The sequence below is a fragment of the Emydura macquarii genome, unplaced genomic scaffold, assembly GCF_026122565.2.
Source record: "Emydura macquarii macquarii isolate MOO-44397 ecotype Brisbane River unplaced genomic scaffold, CSIRO-AGI_Emac_v2 contig_2734, whole genome shotgun sequence".
NCBI classification, from domain to species: domain Eukaryota; kingdom Metazoa; phylum Chordata; order Testudines; family Chelidae; genus Emydura; species Emydura macquarii.
In genome coordinates this window covers 3758011-3771529 of record NW_027132871.1, presented here as the reverse complement: position 1 = coordinate 3771529, position 13519 = coordinate 3758011, and the positions used below count along the sequence as shown (strand labels likewise).

The 13519-nt window shown below is 41.2% G+C and overlaps 1 protein-coding gene across 1 annotated transcript in view; it reads left to right on the top strand.

Moving 5' to 3' along the window:
• EGFL6 (EGF like domain multiple 6) overlaps positions 1 to 13519 on the top strand; it is a 98718-nt gene that overhangs the window by 53402 nt on the left and 31797 nt on the right. The window contains exons 8-10 of the mRNA XM_067566168.1: positions 4119 to 4238; positions 8503 to 8637; positions 10815 to 10937. Of these exons, the coding sequence (XP_067422269.1) occupies positions 4119 to 4238; positions 8503 to 8637; positions 10815 to 10937 (378 nt within the window). The remainder of the gene's footprint in view (positions 1 to 4118; positions 4239 to 8502; positions 8638 to 10814; positions 10938 to 13519) is intronic.

The window sequence follows — 13519 nt, the reverse complement described above, 5'->3', positions numbered from 1 at the left end:
AGCCTCATGATATTTGGTAAAGGTGGGGTGGGGGAAGCCTGACAGAGAAGGGATGGAGCCATCTCCGTGTCTAATGACGGTTGAGAGTAGGGCAGTGAGTGGGGGACTGGCTCAGTGGTCTGCCCTCCTGTACTAGCCTCTGTGCCGTCTTATTCTCCCTCTGCCCACCTAACTTTGGGAAATAGGTTTACTTTGCTCAGTTTGGCAGAGGAAATGGAGGCCCAGGAGACAGCTAAGGGATGTATAGATGCCAGTGCTGAAAAGAGTCCTACAGAGGCAATGAATCAGCAGGCCGACTGTAAGCTTAGTGGACATGAACTGGAGGGTGTTGAGGACAGTCAGAACCTTCAAGCAGAGTTAGCTCTAGGCAAGGTGTTGCCACAAGGGGAATTGGGTAAAGTTCCTTTATCCCTTCCTGGTCTTATGCTTTCACTTGGGAAGGGAGGTGGGTTGGAAATATCAGTTTCCTTAGAGCCAAAGCAGTCATTTTAAGAGGATTTGCTGATGTCTCCTGAATCAAAAGCACTGACAAATTTCCAAAGGCAAATGGGCAGGACTAGGGGGCAACGGAGAGGTTGGATTTTCAGAAGGGGGTATAAGGAAGGAACTAAGTCCAACGGGGGGAAGGAATTGAGATAGGGAGTTCCCAGGTTCCAGAGAAAAGGAGGGTATCCTTGAATACTGACCATAAATTAGAGTGCAAAGAACAACTAGGTTTCCCAAGGCTGCATCCCTGGGTGCTATGGGGTGTGTAGGAGGGGAGGGAAAGGGAAATGAAGATGATGATGGGGGGAGGGGAGCTTCTCCTCTCACTAGTGGCTTTGAATTTAATTAATATGATTGTTAGCCATTACAAACTCTTGGGCCTCAGTTTCTGAGTTGAATTTGCTTGAGTGAACAGAAGGCCCCTTTGTTAACAGCAACTCTGAAAGTGAACAGTATCCAGACCCATCACTCCAGATTGTGAAAGCCGGCTGTCCTTCCCCATTTGCAAGGCATTGATGGTTTTACTGCTTCAGGAGACGAGGCTCCACACAGTTGAGTACTCCAAATACATCCCATCGGTGTGGAGGAAAGGCTGGTCCTTCTGGTCTGTTGGTGAAGACACTACAGATGGAGTAGGAATTCTTTTCTTTACATTTAAGATGGCCAAGCCCAAGGCAAGAGGGATTCATCTTGGAAGAGCTATAATGGTGAAATTTGTGAAAGAAGGGATCTCTTACAGACTAATAAATGTATATGGGAAGCCTGGTGGCCTAAAGGAAAAGGGCTTGTTGCTCAAAGATGTGAGTCCCTATTTGTTTCCATCTAAGTTAGTGATACCGGGAGGGGATTTTAACTTCTAAATGAAGGGTGGAACAGAAGGAGAAGGGTTGAGGGATACAGATAGGGAAAGACAAAATGCAAAGATGCTACAGCAGCTCATCCAGCAAGCAGGTCTGAAAGATGTGTTCTTTTGCAGGGCAGACGCCTTGTCATCCAGTGGTTCCAGTCCTAGATTGGGGTGGGTGGGAAAGGGCCCTTGTCAGGCAAGACTGGTCCATGCAGCGGGTTCACTTTGAGGGCAATGAGGGTTCAGAAATGATAGGATCTATATAAAGGATGGGATGCAATGTGCAGGCTATTCTGTGCAACCTATGGAAGTCTCCGACCATTGTCTGATTCGTATAACTCCATATGTGGATTCCTCCACTGCTAATGGGAGAGGTTTATGGAAGCTAAACCCAGGACTCTTGGAGGGAAATCAGGATAGTGCCTGGGCATTTGCCTTCCTGTCTCAGTGTGGAGGTGCTGAAACCATTGTGGGACTTTATCCTTTGTTGGCAGCATGGTGGAAGCAAAGGAAGACAGATTAGGGATTTTTTTTACATGTTCCAGGTGGATTCCAGGGGACAAGGAAGAGCTCTATAGAAGTCAGCAAAAGAGATTGCAAACTCTCTTCAAGCAGTGATCGGAGGAAAGTGATGAAGTAAGAGTGTAGAAAAAGAGATTTGTGCCTTGAAGGAGGCTATGAGAGATTTCGCAGACAGAGGGTTGTAATGAATTAAGGGAATGAATTAAGGGAGAAGAGAGTCCGGTGGGGAAGGGGACAATCAGACTCTGGGTCATGGGAGGAGAGCTGGCAACTGTGAGATCAGCAACTGAACAGGGAAAATGGAAGGCTGCCTGGTGTGACCTTTTTGTCTACACTAAGGAAAGAGGGGTAGCTTGAGATACCCCTTCGAGTCTTTCAAGCCCAGTGTATGTAAGGACAGATCCTGATGTTATGCTCAAAATCAATTTTTAGTATTACTCGGAACTTTTTCAGAGCAGGAGGGAAGGAGGTTCTAAGGGACAGTAGGAAGTGGGGTCACAGGAGCTGAAGGCCAAGACAACAGGCAAAAGAGATGAGCGGAGATCAACTTTATTTTAGGGCCTCTAAACTCTCTGGCAATACCATGGGTCAGATCAGGAGGGCAGTCTGAAGGCCTCAATCACCTGTGCAGAAGTGGTGGAGGCAATTTAGCTTTGAAGAAAGGAGTTTCTCCAGGAATAGATGGTCTGACAAATGAGCTATACCAGTCCTTTCCAGACCTGTTTGCTAGACCGCTAACTGGGGCTCAATCAGGCCCTAAATAAAGTTCTGATCTTGTTGGGCAAAGGGGAGACAGGATGTCCTTTGGTAATTGGAGTCCTGTAACATCTGTAATATCTGACAAAGTGGGTTACAGCTCACGAAAGCTTATGCCTGCAGAAATTAAATGTGTTAGTCTTTAAAGTGCTACAGAACTCTCATTGTTTTTGCTGTATACAGACTAACACGGTTACCCCTCTGGAACTTTTCATTACTGAGATGATGACGTTTGGTTTATTTTTCTGTACTTAATATATTTTGCATTTTGATCTTTGGAGTTGGCACTTATTCGTGTTTTTTGAAAACCTGTGGGCTGCGTTGGCCTGTTAGTAAGTGCCTGCATGGGTGTGTGTGGCTCCTCAAGTTTTCCTTTTGATGCAAAGTGTCTGAAGAGTTTTAATAAAAGAAATCAGGTCCATGTAGAACTTCCACAGTGTGTATGGAGTAACTATATCACTGCTTCTATTGCTGTCTCTGTCATTTCCTTGCTGCCTTCTCTGTGTGCTTCTGTGGTGTGTTTCTGCTACTTTTTTCACATACACAGAGCTCCCTCAAGCAATAGCCCGCCCCCTGCATTTACACTCAGCTCCTCCTCAAATCCCGCTGCCCCTATAGTTCAGATTCCTGACCAGCCTTGCATGTGGCTGTATTTTGGGTTCCTATTGCTCCTAGTGACTCCGATTGTTTCAGCTATTGTATTCCATAAAGCAGCTCAATTGCTTCTTTCATTATATTGTGATTGAAGGACAGCTGTTGCTTCAATGAGGTTTCACTCAACCCCCCACATAACAACACTTCCTATGCATTTATAGTAGTTACTGCTAAAAATGAGACTTTTCCATTCGTTTCAGGAGCACTTTCTCCTTGGGGTAGAGTTGTTTGTTTCTGTAGTGCACAACACGGTGCAGACAAGTAATAAGACATGTTTCCTGCCCCCCAAGCAGCTTACAATTTAAAAGAGATAAGTGAGAAATTGCAAAACATGGGGTGGGGGCAGGAGAGGAGGAATAAGAGAAATTAAGAGGAAAGAAAAAAATGGGTTATACTCTTATGGCAGACACCTAGGTAACGCTTTTACCTATTGAGTACATTTACACAGCAAAAATAAAAAAGACCTCGGAACCCAGATAAAATGACTCAGGCTTGCCCAGCTCATTCTGTGGGGCTAAAAATAACGGTGTAGACATTCAGGCTTGAGCTGGAGCCCGGGCTCTGAAACCTTTTGAGCTTGAACATCTACACTGCTATTTTTAGCCCTTCAATATAGTGTGAGTCCCGTAAGCCTGAATCACTTGGCCCAGGCTCTAAGACTCACCACAATGGGAGGTTTTCCTGTGCAAATGTACCCACTGAGTATTATTTTTACTAAACAATGTGATTAGCAGATACAGAGAACAGTGAGTGAGATTATTCTGTTCTGCTGAATGTATGGCACAGCTAGGTTAGTAAAAGGGCTGGTCTCGTTCCAGTCTAGATTCCAACAAGGGTATCTTTTTGTCTTCAGATTCCAGGACATGTGCTATGGTGAACTGCCAGTATGGATGTGAAGAAGTCAAAGAGGAGGTGCGGTGTTTGTGTCCATCAACTGGACTCCAATTGGGACCAAATGGAAGGACATGTATAGGTATGTGTGGTGTGTTTTTCCAACTTTCAATTTTTTTTTCAGGGCTGATTCAAAATGGAGTCCTGAGTCTTAAAAAACTTTGTATAGGGGCTGGGGTTAGACTACTGACCCCTCCCCAAAGGCTCAAGGTTAGGGCCTCTTGTTTCCAGTGTGTGACAAAGAAATTATCCCTACTATTTTCAGAACATAGCACACAATAGTAGTGTGCTTAAGATGCAGAGGTCAGTCTCATCCCTGATGAATGATCCACAGTGCAGGGGTAAAATAGGAAGCAGATTGTGACTTTGTCACAACGATGCACAGCTCCTTGCTCAGGGCTCAGGCAAAGCTAGTTGCATAGCATATTGAGAGCTGACTGCTAGGCTTCCGCACTGTTTCAGTCTGAAGAAGATCACCACTTGTTTCAGTTAGGCTATCCATGCATTCAAAGGTCATTTTATTTCACTTAAGGTAACCCTAACAATACTTATTTCATTTTAAGAGGGAACATAAAGTCAACAGCCAGCACTAGATACACAGCAGAAATCTTAAGCTTCATACATATGCCACTTACAGGGAGGGCAAAAGAACTCCTTCAGGTCTGTCTGTGCCACTGGCTTGAGACTATCAGATAAACTTATTTTCAGAACACTGTACTCATTTCACACAATAAACAAAAATCATTAGGTGCACAAACTGATTTGCAAACTCCCACAAGAGGATTTAGATGCACCAGGCATATGCAAACTTTACAATTTCATACACTCAGCATTCCAAGACTAGTTCTGTGTATCACCAAAATGCACAGAGAGTTTGTGAACTTCCATTCCAGTCAGACAACTTAGAAGATTGAAACTCACAGCTAGAGCTGGGCAATAACTGATTTTTTTTTCAGTTAGGTGGCAGTTCCAAAAAATTGAAAAAACAAATTTGATTCAGGTCAAATTGAATCTGAATTTTTTGGAATTTGTGGTAAAAAACCATCCAGCTTGATTTTGTTTCAGAGGAGGGATTTGAACATGCATCTCCCATATCCCAGGGGATAGGCCTAACCAGTGGGCTAAAGACTATGATAGGAGGAGGGGAAGAGTAAGCAACAGCCTACTTCCTCTTTCTTCTTCTCCTCTTCCTCCTCTGGCCATTTTGTGAATGGCTGAAATTATTTGTGTGACATTTACGAATAGTTTCAGGTTGACTACAACTGCGTATTTTGTCAAATAAACTATTCATTCAAAAAAACTTCACCTAGCTCTACTCAAAACATGTATTTCCTGTGGTTGACTAAAGTACAATGGAAATACCTCCTCTTGCACTTACAATATTACATGTGAAAATGTCTCTAGCATATAGATGATAATGATTATTTTGTGCATTTACACAGTTCCCATCACAATGGTATCTGATCACACTACAAATGGTTTGGGTTGGGATATAGAACAGCTCTGGAGACAAATATCCCAGAAGAGCAGGGGAATACTGCAGCTATTCAGTTTCAGCTGTTGCTGAGGAATATGTTTTGTAGGAATGAACTCTACAGCCCAAAGAATATTCTGGATCTTGGAGAGGTCTGACATGTCAAACACACAGGAAATGAATTTTAACTGTATTGGCAAAAAAATTATGCATAACCTTTCAAGCAACAGATCCATTGAGCACATCAACCTAGAGACACTTCTCTAAGGAGAGACAGTTACCATAGGAGCTGTCCTTCTGACACACAGCTGCAACAGCATGCCATACACAAATTTTGTATGACCTGAGTGTTATATCATTTTTATGAGCTATAGAGTGAACCCATATGGACATTTGGCTCAGCTTCCAAACCATAAACATGTCGTGATGGGAATACTATTTCTTTCCTTGAAAATGAAATGAATGTGATTGTAAATGTCCTGCTTTGGGTGTATCAGCAGGATTCCCTAACCACCCTCTCACTGTAGTTTTGTTATTAACGTTTGTTTGAATTATTTAAGAGCTATTTGAAGACAGACATTCAGGAAGCATCTGTTTAAATAAAACAGACGAGTCTAGAGCGTCTCCTAAATCTTTTTCTAAGTTATTCACACATCCATTTTGATTGTTTCGTATGTTTGTTTAGCTTAAGAAGTACCTCGGTATATTCAGTGTACAACTTAATACACTAAAGAGGAGGTTAGATAGGTGCTAATGCTCCAATAGAAAAGGAGTGGGCAAAAGAAAGGATTGTCCAGTGGATTAACCTGTGATGTGGGAGACCTCTGTTAAATTCCCTTCTCTGTCACAGACTTCCTGAGTGATCTTAGGCAAGTCACTTGGTTTCCCAGTGACTCAGTTTCCCATCTGTGAAATGGGGATAATAGTACTTCCAACCTCCCAGGAGTATTGTGAGGATAAATACATTAAATATTGTGAGGGGCTCAGATACCAAAGTAAATAGGAGTCATATAAGTACTTACAGTAGACAAGCATTTGACGATCCCCCTTATCAAACTGCCCAACAGGAAATGTTTAGAATAAGTAAAATGGATTGAAAATGCTGCACTCTTTTTGACCTGAAGAACAAGCACATCTCACGCATTCTAGTTGGCCATAATGACCTGACCACAATTTTAAAAATATCTAGCAACTATAGGGCTAGATTTGCACTTAGGCCTCCACGCAGCATTTTTGGATGTACAGTCGGTAACCACTTAAAGTGCACTCGGGGTTTTTTTTTTTTGACCCTCAGAAATTCATTGCAGGTACAATATTAGCAATTATCCAGCTAACTACCTAAGGGGTGCCCACAATTCAGGTAGCTATCTATCTACCAGCTAATGTTTGAATTCACAATTAATTGTGTATACCAGCTTTACCTGAGCTGTGTAGGCCACATTTTGAAAAACTGGGCCATAACCTGCAAGTTGTCTGGCAACATCTACCCAAGAATCCAAAGGAATAAAGGCTGGAAATGATCTAGAGATAATGAGCTATATAATAATTACTCCCATAATGTAAGAATCCTCCTTGATCTGCATTGTGGCTATTCTACACTTGGTACTCTCTCAGTTGTCAGTAGGTCTTCTGCATGCCGACTAGGCAATAGAGTGCAAGAGCAAGGAATTCACAGTGTAGCTCAGAGGAAGATTTTGACTTTAAGCAAGTTTGAAAATTTAGTAAGTGGACATAAAATGGGGATATTTAAAGAATTGCAAAGAATTTTAACAATGTGATCCAAAACTGACTGTAGTGCAATTCCCGCAGCTAAAACTCCTCCACCAAAACTCTTCGCAGAGACTGTGTAAAACGTATTCTACCAGGAGACTTGTTCAGAGACTCTGCAGTTCTGATTTTTATTCACATGCAAGCAAGTGCCTACACCATCAGGTTTGGATATTTGACTGTGGAGTCAGATACATGTAGTATAACACTTCACAAAGCTACATAAGTAATAATAATAGTTAAGGATAGTGGATTGTCATGGCAAACTCTATTTAAAGTCACAGTTTGGTCATGTGGGGTTGCCTGATGGAGAGGGAAAGCAAATATCATACATTTTAAAAAGCTAGATGTCACCAGTTGCATTATTTTAATGAAAATGTTGCATTAAGAAAAAAATATTAAAACCAACTTAACATGTAACTACTCCAAATCACTGAAGTACCTTTCAAACAGTGGTTCTCAGGCATTTTCCACCCCAGGACTCCTTTCCCATTTATCAGTAATGGCAGGGTAGTCACATGCCCCTGACAGCTGTGTGCTACCCCCTGGGAGTCATATGGGAGAGTTCTACCTATATTTAGAACTTTTCTGCCAGTGCCAAAGGATTTACCCCTGCAAGCAGCAGTGCAGGAAATCAGGAAAGAAAACTGCTGCTGTTTTTATTTCACTGATGCTTTCCCAACTCTGCAAAAGGCCTTCACTTAAGAGTCCTCTGTTGTTTCCTTCTTGACTCCCCCTAAAGCAGAGAAATATCAGAATTTGTGAAGTACCCCCACACACACATTCCATGACCACGTGACAACCCATTGCCTTTAATGGTTCCTGCTGTCTACCAGCCTTTCATGCAACGTAAATTTTTGACTTGGCCGCTCTCAAGGTTCTCAGTGAACACGGCTCAACTGTTACCATCACATCCGTTTAACCATATGCAAAGAAATCCCCAAATATAAAAGTCCTGGGATGTTTTTTAAAAACATGGTCATTTTGAAATGTGTGGTTCCAGTGACAGCCATGACCAAAGCACACCTGTGCAAGTAATAGCTAGCATTTGCTTCCTCCTTTTGCCTTCTGCTTGATCTTACCAATTTCCATTTTTATGCCCTAGATATTGACGAGTGCTCTACTGGCAAAGCTATTTGCTCTTACAACCGCAGATGTGTCAACACATTCGGAAGCTACTATTGCAAGTGTCAGATTGGTTATGAACTGAAATATGTCCGTGGCCATTATGACTGTGTAGGTAAGATTTAGGTGCTCAGTTGCTTTATCTCTTCCCTTTCTCCAATGTATTTCTTTCCTGTTATTGCATGATGATCAGTGGATTTTGCTTTAAACATGTATATTGGATTCTGCATGGGAGTGCAGCTCAGAACCAGATATAAGATATCATTTAGAACCTTCTTTGGGACATTGACTAACCTCTGCAACTTATTGACAGAAAAACTATATATAGTGATATCAATGAAAATTTACAATGGCAGCTGCAATTTATATTGTGTTATCTTGCCAACCTTTCTAGACACTTTTAGAAAAGATGTCCAATCATTTGTAATCAAGTCTGCAACAAGGGAACAAGGGAGTGTTCACTTTTGATTTAAGGATGCTAATTGAAAGCTCACTTGTTTGGCTTAAAATCAATGGGGTAAATTCACTTTTTTGGCTTTGATCAGCAAAGTGAGGTTCAGCTTCCTACACTTTCATTAAGTTGCCACACAATGGAAAGAGAGATTTGTTTGTATAGCACAGATAAGGAAAAATAACTGGCTGAAAGAGCAGGTTTTAATTACTTTGAAGATCCATGTTGCATCTCTGAGACTCAGATGCAGAGACAAATACAGCTGAAAATACTCTTAAGTCATCTTAACATATACAGATGCAAAAACAAATGTCAGCCATCCCTAGTCCCCTGTTGCAGTCCATTAACTAGAGGTCCCACATCTTGTGTAAGAAGAGCAAAATTGTAGCTGATGTAGCAGGCATTGAAAAATGTTGCTCTAAGTACATCAGGGCCTGAGAGAATTGGAATTACACTGAGCACATACAAAAGAGAACTAATGTTTCTGTCTTGTTTTTGAGTGATTTTTTTAAGGCAGATTTAGGAGAGTGGAGTCTTGGTTTCCTGTTGTACTCAAATCCCAGGAGCCTTAAAATTGAAAATGATAGCTTTTATTTTTTTTCTCCCACATATGTACGTACATAGGGAAAATGGTGAGGTCTAATGGACCTGGTTAATAGTTACAACTCTCTAAGGGAAGGTCTACACTTAAAATGCTGCAGTGGTGCAGCTGTACTGGTGCAGCTGTGGCTCTGTAGCACTTCAGTGAAAATGTTACTATGCTGACAGGAGAGCTTCTTCTGTTTGGTGTAGCTAATCCACCTCCACACGAGGTGGTAACTATGTCAACAGGGAAGGCCCTTTTGTCAACATAGTGCTCTCTACACAGTGGGTTAGGTCAGTCTAACTGAATCGCTCAGGGGTATGGATCTTTCACATCCTTGAGCAATGTAGTTATAGTGATCTAAGTTGATGGTGTAGACCTGGCCTAAAGCTTGCGGGTTCGAATCTCATCGACAAATATATCAGCCTTTTGATGCAGAGTTCTCTTCTATTACACGTGTGTCCCTGCTGCACCATGCTTTGCATCTGTACCTTTCACCTGCTGGGTGTGAATCATGGCTGGGTAACGTATGAATGGATGCAAAACTTTGGCTTCATAAGAACTTAGTTCCCTCCGTGGGAGAAACCAGAAAAGCTCTGGTGCCATTCAGCAGCAAAATCAAATGGAACAAAACAATTAAATCAGTGACTGCCACTGTTTAAAATGTTCTGATGTTAATTTAACAATGCTTTACTGAATATATCAATTAGATTTCCAACAGCATCACGTACGTGCCTGGCACTTCTCAAACAAATACCTGAACACAAGGTCCCTGCCCTGTGGTGCTTACAATCTACTGGCACAGTTCTGCCACTCTTACTTGCAATGGATTGCTCTTGGAGTGAGGGGCTATTCCATGCAAAGGGGGCAGAACTAGGTCCTAAATAGTTGATTTTCATCACAGTCTCGCTTATTCTCATAGGTCCTTTGTATTTTGTTAGCAGAGCAACATTTACAATCTCAGGGCCCAATCCTGCGCTCACTGAAGTTATTAGCAAAACCATTATTGAGTTCACCAGGAGCAGGATCATGCCCTAAATTTATTGTGTTACAGATTATGCTTAGACACACATGCCAAAAGTTGTGGGCCTGAGAGGGAAGCAAAAATCTGGGGTGGATTCTTCTGTTACTGTTGGTCTCAGGACATTCTTGTTCTAATACTGGTACTTAAATTGTCTGAAAACAGATGCCTGCAACAGGCAGATTGTTATGAAACTATGGTTTGAATGAAATTTTCACTGAAGCATCCGTTTTCTAGATATAAATGAATGTGCTGCAAGTACACACAAGTGTAACGTCCATGCAGAGTGCCTCAATACTCAGGGATCCTTCAAGTGCAAATGTAAACAGGGCTATAGACGTAGTGGATTTGAATGTTCTGGTAAGTAACTGTTGATCCCAGGAGATGCATTGCTTTTATTCTTCTCGGGTAACTAAGGGATGATTATTAGAACCCAGTCCTGCATTCCTTAGCCAGACAAAACTCCCACTGAAGTCACACACACATTATAAGAGTAAACTCTTATTGCATATATAATAAAAATATTCTTTTGGCCAAACTATATTCTGTTGCACCAGTGGGATCACACAGGAGAAATGGTGAGCAGAATTTGGTCTTATCTATCTTGTCTCTGTAAAGAAGTCTGCTGCAGTTTTTTCTCAAAGGCTTGACCTCTTGAAGGATTATTCAGACCTTTCTAGAAGAGTGGCAAACAAGTTCAGGCATAATGAGTTTGTGTGTGTGTGAGGGGGGAAGATCCTGCTTTTGTGCTAAACTGTTTTTGTTTATAGTTTTGTCATGTAGCTTATCTGTCCACAGAGATGTGTATGATGACTCCTAAATGAAAATGACCCTCCAAAACAGGGAAAATAAAAAGACTGCTCCTGTCTTTGTTTAAAGTGCACCTTTTTATTTTCTGGGGAAGGTTTCTCCTACAGCTTAAATCAATATATCTTCCTCATGGGAGATCTGAAAATGTTTCCATTCATCAGAGGAAGAAAGTTGTGAAAATATTTGACAAGTCCTTATCTACTGTAAATCTACTTCGTATGTCATGGTAATCCTTTTCATGGGTCCTGCTCAATTAATCCTTTTAAACTTTAGGCGATTGGGTATGGTCCTCCCTCAGCACAGAGGGCTGGACTAAATGACCTCTCAAGGTCCCTCCCAGCCCTACATTTCTATGATTCTATGTAATTACTATTATTAATTTATATTATACTAGCACCCCCAAAATGTTCTGTGATAGTCTATCCAGGTTCTTATTCTCATTACTGTGGCATCTGGAAACCTTGCAATGGTGCCTTAAAAAGCATGGCTAGCATCTATCATGTTCTAGATGACGTACATAATGACAATTTATGCACCAGAATTCTTTTTGCATCCAATACTCAATTCAGACCCAATATGAGTGAAGTCAATAAAGACAACACTATTTCAGGACTGAATTTGGCTCTTAATGTTCGCACAAAGATGTATGACCATGGAGAACAGTTTTCAAGTTCAGTGAACACTATACACTAACTACATCTTTAAAGTTGTAAATGATCAGAATGTAATCAATATCGAAAGAGTGTTAAGATTACAGTGTTAATATTATTCCTGCTTTGTCATCACTGTTTGAGAGAGAGAGAGAGTTGCAACATCTTCTAAGTATAAGATCAAAATGCAGTACAAATAAAGTGAAAATATAGCTTGCTGGCTATGGCTCAAAACTGGGACAATCCTATGAAAAGCAGGACATGTGACCACCCTAATGGGAAGTTTTCATACACTTTTAATAGTTTAATGATGCCTAGTACCTATCATAGTAGCACTGGGCACCTTTTTAGTACATTGAATACAAGGACAAAAGTAAAATTGACACTGTTGCATAAATATAGCTAGCTGAAAATTTTCCATTGAAACTATTATCACAGAAAATTGGGGTTTTGATTAAATTAAATTTTTTATGAGAAGTGTCTATGTTCTGTAGAAAATATTGACTTTTTATCAAAAAAACAAACATCCAAAAATTCTTTAACCGAAACCTGAAAACTTAGATTTGGAAGTTCAGTCTCTCATGGGAGTTGTAGTTCAGGTGCCTCATGCCTGCATTCTCCCCTATGGGCCAGGTTCCCCAGCCAGACTGCATCTCCCATGATGCACCACAGTGGTTCAGCAAGAGGGATAGTTTGGTGCATCATGGGAGACATAGTCTGGCTTACAATACAGTTTAACATCAAACCAAACTGAAGCAAAATACTTCTATTTGGTTCCACAAACAAAACAAAACTAAAAAATAGACACAGAAATGTCAAAATGTTTCATTTTGACTGAAAATTTCTGTATCAAAGGTTTTCAATTTTTCTATGAAAAGCTGAAATTTTTCATGGGGGGGAACCTATTTTCTTACCAAGTCTATGCATCAGTTATTTTTACTTAAACAAATATTTCAACTATAAATATGCATCGCCCTGTTACATTTTACAAGTTACTTAAATGAGAATAAAGGAAGAATTTTGAGCTTATGCGGTGGTTCTTCTTCGAGTGCTTGCTCATGTTGATTCCAAGTAGGTTTGTGCACGCTGTTACTGAAGGTTTTTTCCCTAGTAATTCCCGTCGAATCAGACCACCCCGTGGAGAGGCACCTCCAAGGCACTATATATAGGGCCCTGCTGACCATTACCTTCTCAATTCCTTCTTACTGCCCATGATGGTCATTGGAGCTTCTTGCCTTTCTGTCTGGTAAGCTTTCCTCAAGCAGAAAAAGAAAAGAAATAGTTGTAAATAGTTGTGAGTTAGCTATTAGCTGTAGATAAGTTTCATTTAGGGGGATTCCCTCCTCCCCAATCCTCTCCCTGGGACTGGGGCATGCCTTGGTTTCAAGGATTGTACCTTGGGACCTGCCAAAAGTCTATGCCCACACAGATCCTGCTTAAAGTGCCTGGGAGATGCACACCAAGCAGACAGGTGTAGGATCT